Below are 16,978 nucleotides of genomic sequence, written 5' to 3' on the forward strand. Positions count from 1 at the left end.
ATGTGACTTGTTAATTGACTATCGGTCTAAATATTCTGTATTTACTTGATTATTGCATAACTTTCAATCCGTTAATCGGATTTGGGTAAAACGAAGGGTAGATAGAAGTATGTGTTGAATAGAATTCTATGAGTAAATTATTGATAGATGCTTATGATATGTGAGCAGAAGAGGCAAGGCGTAGGAAAGGGAAACAGAGAATTAAGGAGTAAGACGGTTGTGATTGGAAGCGAGTGCAGTGTAGTAAGCTAATATCAGGCAAGTGTTCTGAACTTTCTCTAGATATTGTAGTATTTGATAGTCAGATTGATATTGCAAGTGCTTTGAAGCACTGAAACCTAAACTCTGATTCCAGTTATTGTTCTTGAGCCATAAACCTTATTCTTTCTAGACCATTGATTGTTGTATACCTAAACACAAATCTCAAGTATACGATATTACTCCACAAATACATGTAAACAAAATCCCAAACACTGAACTGAATTACTTGTACTTTCAATCCTTGTATCCTATGCTTTGAAAGCCTAAATCTTTGAAACCCTGAAATGTTGATTCCTTTGTTATCCAATTCTTTCATTACCCAGCATCCAAGCTTTTAAATTGCTTTATTGATCCTTATAAGGATTGAAACCCTTTCATTGTTAAACATTTATCGTTGTTAATGATTTCGGTTATTGTTTATTATTGCATATTCTGTTATTATGTTAGAATTGGATTGTTTTTATAAAATTGTGGACCAGATTCGTGGTCAGACCATATAATGGTCAAGTTAGGCCAATGTGTGCCTTGGATCTAGTAGTTAGAGCAATGCTGTGTGCCTTGCTCGGGGTTAGTGCGTGACTAATCAGCAGCCTAACCTTGGTTTTTAAATTAAAAGTATAATATCCAATTCTAAATCATAATCCATTGTTCACTTGATATCATAATCATATTCACCTGATGATCATTATTCTCAGTTTTGTCATTGTGACTTGCTGAGCTAGTTTGCTCATTTGTGCGATGTTGTTTATATTCTTTCCAGTTAAAAAGGAACCAGTTGGTAGCGAGGATCCCCAGTCCAGCGCGAGAGCTAGGGGTTCAGGTTGAGAAAGCTGAGCTAGTAGGCTTCTTTTGGGATAATTTAAGTTTGTAAAAGTTTGTAATAATGTTTAATACTTAGTTTGAGTTTGAAATAGTTGGGATTTGAACGGTTTGTAATATATTATTGTGTTTGGCTTGTGTGCTTTAACCTGTTGCAGTCCGTGGTGGTTGGTAAGTAGGGTCACTACATATATTATTATTATCTTTATTATTGTTATAAGCATGTTATAATTAAGGTGTGTGTGTGGACCCCAAACTTCTGACCCGGGTTTGGAGGGCGCCACATTAATGGTCTGAATGAACCTAACGGAACTCCCATATGGGAGGCTGAAGATTAGTTTCATATAATTACTATAATAGTGTGTATTGCGTGCATTATTTTGTTTTAACTATGTAGTGTGTTATGCTCTCATCAAATAAATTTTGTTTCTTAATTATATACAGAATGGATTCTGAAGATATATGCATTGCTGATTGTGGTACAACTCATACGATTCTACGGAAACGAAAATATTTTACCCAAATAACCAAAACTGAAGCCCAAGTTAGAACGATTTATGGTGTATTTAATATAATCGAAGGTTTTGGAAAAGCTAGTTTCGTCCTACCTAATGGTACCCACGTACACATTCCAAATGCATTATATTATAGTAAGTCTACTAGAAATCTTCTTAGTTTTAAAGATATCTGACTTAACAATTTTCACATCAAAACTACCTCTGAGACTGATAAAGAATATCTTCTTATTACTTCCGCTAATCCTAGCAACAAGAAAATCTTAGAAAAGTTTCACTCACTTTTCTCGGGATTATATATGATGAAAATTAGAACTATTGAGTCACATAATGTCATTGCTTCCAAACTCATAGATCCAAAATCATTTACACTTTGGCATGAAAGATTAGGTCATCATGGCGTCTCTATGATGCATCGTATTATAGAGAATTCTACTTCCGCTAATCCTAGCAACAAGAAAATCTTAGAAAAGTTTCACTCACTTTTCTCGGGATTATATATAATGAAAATTAGAATTATTGAGTCACATAATATCATTGCTTCCAAACTCATAGATCCAAAATCTTTTACACTTTGGTATGAAAGATTAGGTCATCCTGGCGTCTCTATGATGCATCGTATTATAGAGAATTCTACTGGTAAAGATTTTAAAGTTCTTTCCAACAATGACCTTCCATGTTCAGCATGTTCTCTAGAAAATTGATTACTCGACCATTTCCTGTTAAATTTCGGCTTGAAAGTCCAACTTTTCTAGAAAGGATCCAAGGCGACATATGTGGACCTATACACCCATCATCTGTACCATTTAAGTATTTATGGTATTAATCGATGACTCAACTAGATGGTCTCATGTTTGTCTTCTCTCAACTCGTAATGATGTTTTTGCAAATTTATTTGCCCAAATAATCAAATTACGAGCTCAATTCACAGATCATTGCATTAAGTCAATTCATTTAGATAATGCCGGTGAATTCATATATGCAACCTTTATCGACTATTACATGTCTGTAGGAATCTCAGTTGAACACCCAGTTCCTCATGTACATCACAAAATGGGTTAGCCGAGTCCTTTATCAAAAGACTCCAACTTATTGCAAGACCGTTGTTGTTGAAAGCAAAATTACCTACATCTATTTGGGGTCACGCAATACTTCATGCTACCAATATTCTTAGGATTAGGCCAACTTCCTACAACCAACATTCTCTGCTACAACCGGTACTTGGTCAAGTTCCTAATATTTCCCACTTCAAAATTTTCGGAAGTGCTGTATATGTACCGATTGCTCCACCACAAAGATCGAAGATGAGAGCTCAAAGAAGAGTAGGTATCTGCGTTGGTTTTGATTCCACGTCAATAATTAGATATCTGGAACCTCTAACCGGAGATTTATTTACCGCAAGATATGCAGATTGTCATTTTGACGAGTCTATGTTTCCTCCATTAGGGGGAGATAAACATTCAAATAAAATTAATCCTGACCTAACATGGAATGCATCGGGATTATATTTTCTAGATACACGTACCAGTCAATGCGAACTTGAAGTTAAAAGAATTATCCATATGCAAAATATCGCAAACCAAATTTCTGATGCATTTAATGATTCTAGAAATATTACTAAATCGCATATACGTGCAGTAAATACTCCAGCTATAATAGATATACCAATTCAAAAATCAGATACAAAAGAATTGGTTACAGAATCAAAGCCACGCCTGCAGCGTGGTAGACCGGTCGGTGCAAAAGATGTTGCACCACGAAAAAGAAAAATAAAAAAAATGACCCTGAAGTGGCACATGCTCCAAAAGAATCAAATACCCCTGAAGTGGTATTATCTCCTGAAGAGATTCATGTCCCTGAAGATATGGGATTAAACAATCATGAAATTTCAATAAATTATGTGCATGATATGAAATTATGGGGTCGGAGTAAAGCCATAATCGATGATGTATTTGTGTATTTCGCAGTATTGGATGTAGACATAAATTCTGATCCTGAATCACAAAGTATAAATGAATGTCGTCGAAGAAAAGATTGGCCAAAATGGAAAGATGCAATCCAAACATAATTAAATTCATTGCGTAAAAGAGAAGTATTTGAACCTGTTGTCCAAACAATAATTGGTGTGAACCCTGTTGAAAATAAACGGGTATTCATCAGAAAACGAAATGAAAAGAATGAAATTATGAGATATAAAGCCTGACTTGTAGCACAGAGGTTTTCTCAAAGACCTGACATTGATTATCAAGAGACATACTCGCCAGTGATGGATGAAATTAATTTTCGTTTTATATTAGTATGACATATAAAGAAAAATTGGAAACACGTCTTATGAACGTCGTTACTGCATACCTGTATGGTTCACTTGATAGTGATTGTTTTTTATGAAAATCCCATAAGGGTTAAAAATGGATGAGTTCAAGAAACCTCGTCATATATACTCCATTAAACTTTAACGATCATTGTATGGACTGAAACAATTTGGTCGTATATGGTATAATAGACTAAGTCGTTATTTACAAAATAATGGGTATATTAGTAACCAAATTTCTCCATGTGTTTTTATCAAAAAATCACCATCTGGTTTTGTGATTATTGTTATATATGTGGATGATTTAAATTTTGTATGAACAGCTACGGAGGTTAATGATGTTGTCACTTGTCATATGCCTAAAGACAGAGTTTGAAATGAAAGATCTTGGAAGGACAAAATATTTTCTTGGGATACAAGTCGAGCACTTGTCAACAGAAATTTTCCTCCACCAATCCACATATACAGAAAAGGTTTTGAACCGATTTTACGTGGATAAATCTCATCCATTGACTACTCCGATGGTGGTTAAATCTTTAGAACCTGATAAAGATCCATTTCGACCACGAGAAGATGGTAAAGAGGTTCTTGGTCCTGAAATCCCATATCTTGGAGCAATTGGTGCACTTATGTATCTTGCAAATAATACAAGACCAGATATTACATTTGTTGTGAGTTTATTGGCTAAATTTAGCTCTGCTCCGATGGACAGACATTGGAATGAGATCAAGCATATATTTCGTTATATTCGTAGAATAATTGATTTTGGGTTATTCTTCCCGAAAAACTCAACATCTCAGCTGATCGGATATGCAGATGCCGTATATTTGTCAGATCCTCATTTTGGAAAATCACAAACTGGATATGTATCTACATATTGCGGTGCAACCATTTCCTGGAAATTCACGAAGTAAACTACAGTGACAACCTCAACAAATCACTCAGAACTCATTGCAATTCATGAAACCAGTTGAGAATGTGTTTGGTTGCGGTCTATCATCAAGAATATTCAAGAATCATGTGGATTATCGGACATCACAAGAAGTCATACTGTCATGTTTGAGGACAACAATGCATACATTGATCAACTCAAGGAAGGATATATCAAAAGAGACAGGACGAAGCACATTTCACCAAAATTCTTCTTCACTCATGGGCTTCAAAAGAATGGGAAATTGCAACATAGCGTTGGAATGCGACGACTTAAAGATTTGTTACAACAAAACTTCAGAGAATGATTAGTTTTTCCAACGGGAGATTGTATGCTTTTTCATTTGTCAAAATTTTTATCCCACTTAGTTTTTTTTGACAAGATTTTAATGAGACAATCTATACTCCATTATGAAAATCAAATGGGAGTGTTATAATATGATTGCCACACATGGTCAATATTATGAGTTTATAATAGTAGGGCTATGAACTAGTATTTGAAATTGTATACATGCAATTAATATCTTATTTCTTGCATTGCCTATAAATGTCATGCACTGTGAATGAAAAACACACCAGCAATAACAATCTCTTCTTTACTTGCATTCTTCTTTATCCTCTCTCCACCCCTTTTATTTAATACAACTATTGTTATAATATAGTTAGTATTTTATAACAAAAAATAATTTTTAAGTCAAAATATTTTTCTAAAAAATTAGCCATTGTTGTCGGTGTATGACAACAATACCAAGCATGGTTTAGGAATTTTCAAAGAATTGTATGCAGTAATTAAAATTTTAATTGACTACACAAAATTTATTCTCTTGACAGTTAGCACTTTAAATTGTTTTTTAAACTTTGAAAAATAATCCAACTGAATTTGTTTAAATAAATTACAAAAATTACAACTTACTAAGGAGAATCTTATTAACGTATTATGTCTGGTTTAGTTTATTACAGGTACAGGAAGTAAAGAGATGCTCTTTCAGGGATTTTAAAGTTTTGGTAATGTAGATATACAACAGAAGCATAAAAGATAACAGCTAGCTAGAAACATTGGAAAGAAAAATTACATAAGAAGCTGCCAAAATCAAGAAAACTCAATTAAAACACATTTTTTTACCAAGAAAGAGACACCCATCATATAGAACTATAGAATGAACAATTGATCATGACAGTACTTAGATAGTCGGACTATAGAAGGAACAATTGATCATGGACTTATTGTCTCCTGTTAACCAATGAAATAACAAATAAATTTGTGAAGTATGCACAATCAGTGCATAAATTCTACTAAACATGCGTGATCAAAGTATTGTCAAGTATTGAAGATGATTACCATGGAAAAGCTTCACAGGCTATGAATGTGTATCCTTCGAACTAAAACCAGAAGGTTTTTCTAAGTAAAAAAACAGGATCCCGAGAGAACTCATCATTTGAACAACAAATCACTTCTGGTTTCTGGTAATTTTAGAACTGCCAATTTTCAACTTACTTCACTATGTCCCATCTAACTACTACCACAATTTTTGGATGTACCCTTTTCCATACCCTTTTCGTGGATAGCTTCTGGTTTTTAGTAACTTCTAGTACCGCTAATTTGCAACTTTACTCAACTATGTCCCATCCAACTACTTCCAGATATCTTGGCCATACCCTTTTCAATCCCCGATTCGTGGATAGCTTTCTGCAATCTCTTGGCATCATCCCACCTCCCAGCTGAGGAGTATATATTGGCCAGAAGTGAACGATAACTAGTAGTATCAGGCTCCAACTCAAAGCAATGCTTAGCTGCAATTTCCCCAAGTTCAACATTGTTATGTAAATTACAAGCAGAAAGTAATGATCCCCAAACCCCAGCATGAGGCTGCATAGGCATGCTCTTTATTAAATCTTGGGCTTCTACTAACCTCCCTGCTCGACCAAGGAGATCAACCATGAGACTGTAATGATCAGCAGATGGAACAAGTCCATACTTTTTCATGGAATTGAAGCAATGATAGCCTTCTTCCACCATACCAACATGATTGAAGGCAGTTAACAGCCCTGTAAAAGTAACTAAATTTGGAGAAATTTCAGAATGTATCATCTTCTCAAACAACTCGATGGCATCACTGTCCCGGCCATTTATGCCACATCCCAATATCATAGCTGTATAAGCAACCAGATCTTTCTTTCGCAAGCCACGAAACAACTCAAAAGCTTTATCAATGCTTCCAGACTTAGCATACAAATCAATAAAAGCAGTGGCAAGATGATCATCCATTCTGATTTCGAGTTTTCTCATGTATGATTCAACCCACACACCAAAACATAAATCTCCAAGTTGAGAGCATGCAGATATAACACTAGAAAACGTCATTTTATCCGGTTGAATATTTACACGGGGTTGAATCATCTCATTGAATAACTGAAGTGCCTCCTGTGGTCTGCTATTTTGGGCAAAACAAGCTATCATGGCATTGTACAAGACTTGATCTTTCTCATCCATTTGATTAAACAGCTCATTAGCAGATTCAACATTCCCACATCTCGAGTATCCTGCAATCATCGTAATACAAGAAACATTGTTTCTTTTGGGCATTAAATCATAATAGGCTCTTGCTAGTTCAATTTCCCCGCAGTTTACATATCCACCAATAACTGCATTCCAGGAAGCCGTATTTCTTTCAGGCATCTTTTCAAACAGAGAATATGCTTGATCTATATCACCCGTCCTCAAATATCCCGTAATCATTGAATTCCAAGATATAACATCCTTCTCTGGAATCTCATCAAAGAGTCTCTGAGCCAGTGGTAAATCTCCATTCTTTAGGTAACCGATTAGCAATGAATTCCAAGAAACCACATTTTTCCTTTCCATATCATCGAAAATCTTGCGTGATGTCTCAATATCATTAAGTTTTGAATAGAAATCCACAAGAGCTGTTTGAACATAAACATCATCAAAAAATGCATATTTGTGAATTTGAGCATGAATTGAGATCCCACCCCACAGATCTTTTACCCTTGCACATGCCTTAAGAGCAGATGACACGGCAAAAGTGCTTGGTAATAGTCCTGATCTCTGCATATGTACATACTGAGCATACGCCTCAACAAATTGCCCATGTTTAGAGAGAAAGCGGATGTTGTGTGCCCACAAAGAAACATCTGGATTTTGCATGTGCTGAAGGATTAACTGAAGGTACTTAGATGTATCTCTATTATAACTATTTGAAGAATTAAGAAGTCTGTGGACCACTAATCTCTCTAAATGATTAAGACCATTGATAAGTACCAGTGCCTGAATTTGCTTTATTTGTTTAACAGTCAGAGTCTTCTCCAACAAGGCTGATACTTTGGGAACCAGCGTCGCCATAATATGTACTTTTAGGAGTAAAGTATCACTATTTGTGTCTAATTTACTCAATCCCGAACCTTATAACCAAATACTCCAGATCATTGTTGGTGGCACAAGATGCTATTGTCACAAATAAATGACAAGCAGGTCTGCATAATTCCTACCTGAAGTGTTAAGACAATTGACCTAAATACAGCACAGCAAAGGTATTATTAGTAATATTGATAGTATTACTTAAATTATTTGGTTTTAGTTAAATGGTTAGTATTAGTCAAAGATAGGCAATATTAGATTAGTCAATATGAGAGGTAAAAAAAGTTAGTTATAACTAACTTTCCCTCCAAGTATATAGTGTTGTATATATATGAGATGTAATAGTGGTAAATACTTAACTTCTTCTTCAATAACAATGAAATGATCTTCTTCACTGAAAATAGCATGGTATCAGAGCACACTAAGCTTATTAATGGCGGATAATCAAGTAGTAAGGTGACTGTTACAAACTGCTCGTCGTAAGGTTACGTTCTCGATTTGCTCCTTCAATTTCTTCATTTTATGTTTGTTTCTTGTGATCAAAGTTCATATGAGTAAGTGATTCGTGATTGTTTCTGAGATATCTTGTTTGTTTCTTAAATAATTGTGATCATACATCACCGATCTTACTTATCTGGTTAGCCGATTAGCTATAGTTGATAAATTCTGAACTTGATCATAATTGCACACCTAGTGTTTGATCAATTGATCTTCTAAATATCATAATCTTCAAACGATTTGTTCATTTCTTTTCTACGAAACTATCTCGTTCAGTTTTTTTGATCTGCAATGGCGACTAAAACTACAAATACTGCCAATGCCTCCTCCTCTAATACTAATCAAGATCCTATGAGTGTGTACTATATTCATCCCTCGGATGCATCATCTACTCAACTTGTTTCAGTAAAATTCAATGGAGTAGGCTTTCACAATTGGAAACGATCTATGATGCTTACCTTATCTGCAAAGAACAAATTAGGCTTTGTGACTGGTACAATACCAGTGCCTACATCTGATACTGCTGAGTATGCATACTGGGAGCGTTGTAATAATCTTGTCATATCCTGGTTGATTTTTAACCTTGATGAACACATTGCAAAAAGCGTGTTGTTTCTTCCAACTGCTCAACAGATCTGGGAGGATTTAGAAGAAAGATTTGGTTATGCCTCCATGACACAGATTTATTCTTTGGAACAAAAATTACTGGAAATCAATCAAGGCACAGATTCTATATCTGAATTCTTTACTAAGATCAAGACACTCTAGGATGGTCTTAATGATGCAGATCCTCTTCCTCACTGTACCTGTAAATTGTGCACTTGCAATCTTACTCAGAGGATTCAGCAAAAACAGCTAGAACATAGGTTGTTGCAGTTCATGATGAAGCTAAGTGAGCAGTATAGCACAATAAGGGGAAATATATTGATGATGCACCCTTTGCCTAGTGTTTCTCAAGCCTACAGGTTGTTTGCACAAGAAGAAAGACATAAAGAAGTATCTCAAATTTTCACTCAGACATAGTCTCTTGCTTTTGTGGCTCACAAAAACAGTTATCAATCTCAAAGGTTTACTCGGAATAAGCAACAATTTTCAAGAAACAGTGATAACAACAAAAAAGGGGGCAAACCAAACTACTTATGTACTCATTGCAAGATCCCATGACATAATATTGAAAGATGTTTCAAAATACATGGTTTCCCTCCTGGCTTCACAAGAATAGCTGCTGTGTCTCAAGCTACAAATGAAAATTCTACTTCTGATGGATCTAAAGTTGTATCAAATGATCATACTCAGACTATCAGTGTTTATCAGTACAATCATCTCATGGCTATGCTCAGCAAATCTTCATCAGATGCACAAGTTACAGAGTCTTCTAAGCATGCTTTTTTGGCAGGTAACATGTGTTTAATCTCAGTTGCAACTAATGAGTGGCTTATTGACAGTGGAGCCACTGATCATATATGTCCTGATTTGAGTTTATTTTCCACATATGAAAATATTTCTACAAAAGGTAGTTACATTACTATTCCTAATGGCTGCAAAGTAAAAGTATTACACAAAGGATCAGTAAAGCTAAATGATGACATTATTCTACAACATGTTTTACATGTTCCAGACTTTTGTTTCAGACTAATATCTGTCTCAAAACTTTGTGAAGATCTTAATTGTAAGGTATCATTCACTAATCAAGGTTGCTTTCTACAGGGCCTATCTCAGAACAGGCCTCAGATTCATCTTGGTAGATCAGTTAATGGCTTGTACGGAGAGTTGTCTTCTACAAATTCTTTTACACTTGAAAGTCATTGTAGTGTTTCAATTGCTGCTACTGAAGAATCCAGGCTATGACAATTAAGGATGGGGCATCTTCATTTTTCTTTACTACACCTGGTAACTCCTCTGTCTAAAATCACAACTCAAGACACTATGTCAGATATGCCCTGCAGCAAAGCAAACTAGAAGGTCTTTTCCTGTGAGCTCTATTAAAACTGTTTCAACATTTCAATTGCTACATTTAGACATATGGGGTCCTTACAAGACCAAGTCTCTTTCTGGATGTACTCAGTTTCTTACAATTGTAGATGACTTTACCAGATTTACTTGGGTACACTTGCTTAAGTCTAAATCTGATGTGTTTTCAATTCTGAATAATTTCTTCAATTATGTTGATAATCAGTTCAAAACCAAAGTTCAGTGTGTGAGGTCTGATAATGCATTGGAATTGACTGAAGGATTACTTAAACAGCTATATGCCACTAGAGGAATCATTAACCAGACTACCTGTGCTTATACTCCACAATAAAATGGTGTTGTGGAGAGAAAACACAGGCACCTCTTAGAGACATCTAGAAGTTTGCATTTACAAGCTAAACTTCCTGATAAATTTTGGGGAGATTCTGTGTTGTGTGCTACTTATCTGTTAAATAGAATGCCATTGAAATCCTTAGGTCTCTAAACTCCTTATTACAAATTATTTCAAGATAATGATGATCCCAGTCACCTCAAGGCTTATGGTTGTCTCTGTTATGTATCCACCAATAAAGTTCATAGAACCAAATTTGATCCAAGAGCACAGGCTGCTGTTTTTATAGGATACCCCAATTATACTAAAGGATATAAAGTTTTTAACCTTCAGACAAATTCCACTATCATTTCCAGAGACGTGATCTTCCATGAATCCAAATTTCCTTTTCACATCATTTCACAGCATCAGCAAACACAATCTCAATTTCTGGATCACATTTTTTTACCTATTCTCCCTTCTTCTGATTCTGGTTATGATGTGCACCCTTCCACTACTGTTTCTGGCACTCCTACTATCAATGATTCAACTTCTACTACCAATGACTCGGGATCTGTTGTTGATCTTTCTACTATTCCTGTCAGACAATCTTCTAGAACTAAAACAACTCCTTTTGATCTTCAAGATTATGTCTGTAACCTCAGTCATACTCCAAACTCTCATTGGTGTGGAATTGTTTCGGCCTCTAATATACCTTCAAAGCATTATGCTCTCTTGTCTCATTCGGACATTACTGAATCTAAATCTTATGCAGAAGCTTCTACTAATCCTTTGTGGATTACAGCAATGTAAAAGGAATTAGAAGCCCTAGAAACAAATCAGACTTGGGACTTAGTTCCTCTCCCTCAAAGAAAAAAACCAATAGGCTGCAAATGGGTATTCAAGGTAAAATTTAATGCTGATGGATCTTTAGAAAGGTGTAAAGCAAGGTTAGTGGCTAAGGGTTATAATCAGAAACTTGGGATTGATTATGATGAAGTTTTTTCACCTGTTGTGAAAATGAGTACAGTTAGATGTATCATTTCTTTAGCTGCCAGCAAACATTGGAAACTGCACCAGTTGGATGTGAATAATGCTTTTCTTCATGGAGATCTCCATGAAGAAGTATACATGAAAGTTCCTGAAGGATTATCTAATCCCCTCAACTATGTCTGTAGATTAAGGAAATCTTTGTATGGTTTAAAACAGGCTTCTAGGATGTGGTTTTCTAAATTGGCTACAGAGTTGCTGGCTCAAGGCTTTACACAATCCAAGAATGATTATAGTCTCTTCATTCTTAATTCTAATGGACATACAACTATTATAGCAGTTTATGTGGATGATATCATTGTCACAGGTAGTGATGAAACTCATATTGCCTCTATTAAGTCTCATCTTGATCAAGTCTTCAGTATTAAAGACTTAGGTTTGCTGCACTATTTTCTGGGAATAGAGATTAATTACTTCCCATAAGGAATTCTTCTTAGTCAAAAGAAATTTACAGCTGAGCTTCTTGAAATGAGTCAAATAGATGTATCAAAAAAGGCTGTAACTCCACATCCTATTCACCTCAAACTAGATAACTCTCAAGGTGAATTGTTTTCTGATCCTGAACTATATAGATCAATCTTGGGAAAGTTGAACTTCCTTACTAACACCAGGCCAGATTTAAGCTATTCAGTTCAGGTTCTTAGTCAATTCATGCATCAACCAAGAATACCTCATTTTGATGCTTTGACTCATACTCTAAGGTATATTGCTCATTCTGCTGGCCAGGGTATCATCTTGAAAGGTTCAGATAAACTTACTCTGCATGCTTATTCAGACTCTGATTGGGCTGCTTGCCCTGATTCCAAGAGATCTGTCACTGGTTATGTGCTCATGCTTGGAAATTCTCCAATCACATGGAAATAAAAAAAACAATCTACAGTTTCTAGGTCTAGCTCTGAGGCTGAATACAGGGCTATGGCTTCTGCTGCATCAGAGGTCACCTGGCTGGTTAGATTGCTTGCAGAATTAGGCATCACAAATCTCACTCCTGTCACACCTCATTATGACAATCAGCCAGCTATATATATAGCAAAAAACCCTGTCTTTCATGAAAGAACAAAACACATAGAAGTGGATTGTCATTTCACTGGAGACAAAGTTCTTGAAGGCCTTCTTCAACTTACCTATCTTCCAACTAAACACCAGTTGGCTGATATTTTTACAAAATCAGTACCTTCTCCACAACTTCATTATCTCACTGCCAAGTTAGGGTTATTTGATTCTGCATTCTCATCCACCCCTAACTTGAGGGGGGATATTAGTAATATTGATAGTATTACTTAAATTATTTGGTTTTAGTCAAATGGTTAGTATTAGTCAAAGACAGGCAATATTAGATTAGTCAATATGAGAGGTAAAAAAGTTAGTTATAACTAACTTTCCCTCCAAGTATATGGTGTTGTATATATAAATGAGATGTAATAGTTGTAAATACTTAACTCCTTCAATAACAATGAAATGATCTTCTTCACTGAAAATAACAGGTATGTAAACTAGCAGTAACAAAGCTAAAACAGAAAGCCAAGCGTCATTGAACACTGCCTAAACAAAAAGGAAAAAATAATCTTTTTCGAAACATTTTTACACTAGAATAGATACCGAACCCCACCATACATACTCATGTATTTAACTTGTAAGTGGGATGAGAGAAGAGTAATGACAATGTATGCACACCCTACACAACCAATGCATATCCCTCAAAACAGAAATGTATCATGAAAAAAACAGAGCAATACAAACTATTAGAAACGGAAAAAAACAAAATGATCATATATAATCACAAGAAACTCATATCTACGCACACACAGTTTAGTAATAAAGTCGTCAAGGGCCTGAATCAAATGGTGGAAGACTGGAAGGAGCAATATATCATACAAGTCATATGCAATAATTCAATTTTGGTTTTTTACCTCGGTGAAGACCCTGTAGCTGGTTTTAATGTCTGAGCTTTCTCCTTGCAAAATAAATTGTGACTTGAGACTTGATAGTACAAATACATTTATACAAATTATTATTTTCTAATCACACTGTTTCAGATAAAAATACAGAACATACGAGACCCAAGTCACAAACTGAAATAAAGATGATTCTTTGAGTGATTGAGCTTATAAATCATGAGCAATCGAATTATAATGATTGTCACTTTACAAGTTGTGCAGGCCAGGAGTATTGATGGGCTGGGCTTGATTGAGAGTCCGAACGGCTAATAAAAAAGCGTATTCATTTGATATTTTAATGAATCGTTAATAATGATCATATTTAGTGGATAACTATTTTTTAAGGTAATTAAGTAACTATTTCTCATAAATCCACGTATATAACAAACATATTTATCAACTTTAACTACACGTTTCTGTCTTGTTGTTTGTTATTCTTTAGTAAATTTAACTTTATGTTCTACAAGTTTGACCTGGTGTTTTGTATTCTTTTGACATGTGTGTTAAGTCTTTTTTTTTAAATCAAGCGGAATTTCATTAACTAGAAAGATCATTCAACAAAGTCTCCACCAACTGGGTAGGAGGAGATGAAAAAATAACGGAGCAATTTAACAAACAAGGGACTCTAGCTAAGCTATGTGCCACCTTGTTGGCTTGCTTCCTAACATGCTTGACATAAACTAAAGGAAGACTCTGTAACAGACTTTTGCATTGATCGATGACATGTCCCACTTCCAATAAATTCTTGTTTTCTGCATATAAGCCCCTGACTGTTAGCAAAGAATATATCTCTAACACAACCTGTCTCCCTTGGTAACTCATTAACCATGATAACGCTTCCCGTACGCCAATGCATTCAGTTTCAAAAATTGTTCCTGGACAAGGTAAAGTCATGGATCGCCCCTCTAAAAACCTTCCCTCATGATCTCGGAGAACCATTCCTAATAAAAAGAACGTGCTCCAACAACAAAAGAAGCATCGACATTGAGTTTCAACACTCCCACCTCCGGAGCTTTCCAAACTCTATCACCTGTTATATCTCTATTCGTGTTATAGGAGCTTACCTGGTCCTTCTGTCTAGCAGTTTTCCGGTCTCTGAGGATACGAAAACTATTTTCCATTGCCACTTCAGGACTCACTAGTTGATTATTCCATACTTTCTTATTGCGCCAGAACCATATTCCCCATAGAGTTATACAAATTTTCACCACCTCATCATACTTAGCTATTTCTAACTTATTCAAAACCCATTGTGGAGCTGATAAAACTTCCTTCATGTCATAATTTAGTCCAACAACTTGCCAACAGCTCGTTGCAAACGGACAATCAAAAGTGTAAAAGATGTTCAAAGTCTGCACTGCGGAACGGGCAGATGATAGGAAGATCCACTCCTTTGTTTCTCAACCTGACGCGAACAGGAATATTATCACGGCACAACCTCCAAACAAAAATTTTAACTTTGTGTGGTATTAACAGTCTCTAGAGATGGCTCCATCCACCTAATTGAATACATCTCAAGTTACCAGTATTATGATTATGCCAAGCTTTGTAGCCAGTCTTCACATTATATAGTCCATCCGTAGACTGGGATCATGCTATTATATCATCAGCGGAATGTTGCGGCACATACGTAGCCTGAATAGCCTTAGCATCACCCTCACTAAATAACTCGTGTATTTTATCAGAGTCCCACATTTTGGTACCTGGATAAAATAAATATGCAACTTTCTCAATCCTTCCTTCATACATTCGATTATCATCCACTTTATAACCATCTTTTTTAGCCAACCAGGGATCTCTCGTTGCCACAACCGACTGACCATCCCCAATTACCCAACGGAATCCATTTGCTATCTTCTCTTTTTCCTGCCAAATACTTGTCCAAATAAAACTAGATTTAACACCTTTTCCAGCTACTAAAATATGATCATCTGGAAAGTAACGAGCCTTAAGAACTCGAGAGACAAAAAGCTCAGGTTGTTGAATGCATCTCCAGATATGCTTTCCTAGAAGTGCTATATTGAACCCATATAAGCTCATAAAGCCCAATCTCCCTCTACACTTAGCATCACACATAGCTTCCCATGATAACCACCGAACACCTTTATTATTATTCTGTCCTGAACTCCACCAATATGTATTAAAAATTCTTTCAATCTCCTGAATCAACATCTTGGGTAATAAGAAGCATGTCATACAGTAAGATGGCATTGCCTTTAGCCACATTTTTGATCAGAATAGATTTCCTCGCTCTTGATATCAGTTTTGATTTCCAACCATCAATACGTATAGTGACTTGTTCTTTCAAAAAACCAAAAACGCATTTCTTAGACCTACCTATCAAGGATGGTAATCCTAGATAATTACTCGAGATGATATCATTATGAACCCCCAAGATGGCCGAGATTTCTTGTTGCTTATCATACCTCACATTTGAGCTATAGAAAACACCAGACTTTAAAAAATTAACTACCTGCCTCGAGTCAACAACATAGTTATTCAAAATGTTCTTAATATGAGTAGCCTCTTCGACCGTTGCCTTAAAAAATAGGAAGAAGTCGTCAGCGAAAAGCAAATGTGTAATATTAGGAGCATTTGGACTTATTTTGCATCCATGAATCCTCCCATCCTCCTCTACTCCATCCAAGGAATTAGATAACCCTTCTACACAAAATAGAAATAAGTAGGGAGAAAGAGAATCACCTTGACGGAGCCCTCTCTTCGGATTGATCGACCCTACTGACATACCATTAAAGCACACTTTGTATGAAACCGTAGAAACACATCTCATGATCCAGTTGATCCATTTATTGCAAAACCCCAATAATTTTATTCTCTGTTTTAAATAAGCCCAATCCACTCTATCATAAGCCTTGCTTATATCTAATTTCAAGGCTACATCCCCCATTTCCCCTCTCTTTTCACTCCTCATGTGATGAATGATTTCGAAGGCTACCACCACATTATCCGTAATGCATCTTCCTGGCACAAAAGCAGACT

The 16,978-nt window shown here is 35.7% G+C and overlaps 2 protein-coding genes across 2 annotated transcripts; one reads left to right on the forward strand and one right to left on the reverse strand.

Moving 5' to 3' along the window:
• Window positions 1-4,244: 4,244 nt before the first annotated feature.
• Window positions 4,245-4,820, forward strand: LOC141701665 (secreted RxLR effector protein 161-like). Its single transcript, XM_074505299.1, has one exon. The coding sequence runs from the start codon at window positions 4,245-4,247 to the stop codon at window positions 4,818-4,820; it is 576 nt and encodes a 191-aa protein (XP_074361400.1).
• A 1,225-nt stretch (window positions 4,821-6,045) lies between these two features.
• On the reverse strand, window positions 6,046-14,028 carry LOC141701664 (pentatricopeptide repeat-containing protein At4g22760). The gene is made up of 2 exons (XM_074505298.1): window positions 13,952-14,028; window positions 6,046-8,365 (listed from the first exon to the last, which is right to left on the reverse strand). Exon 2 carries the CDS (start codon window positions 8,195-8,197, stop codon window positions 6,449-6,451), a length of 1,749 nt encoding a protein of 582 aa, XP_074361399.1. The 5' UTR covers window positions 8,198-8,365; window positions 13,952-14,028; the 3' UTR covers window positions 6,046-6,448.
• Window positions 14,029-16,978: the final 2,950 nt, after the last annotated feature.

The sequence above is a fragment of the Apium graveolens genome, unplaced genomic scaffold, assembly GCF_009905375.1.
Source record: "Apium graveolens cultivar Ventura unplaced genomic scaffold, ASM990537v1 ctg4280, whole genome shotgun sequence".
Lineage (NCBI taxonomy): Eukaryota > Viridiplantae > Streptophyta > Magnoliopsida > Apiales > Apiaceae > Apium > Apium graveolens.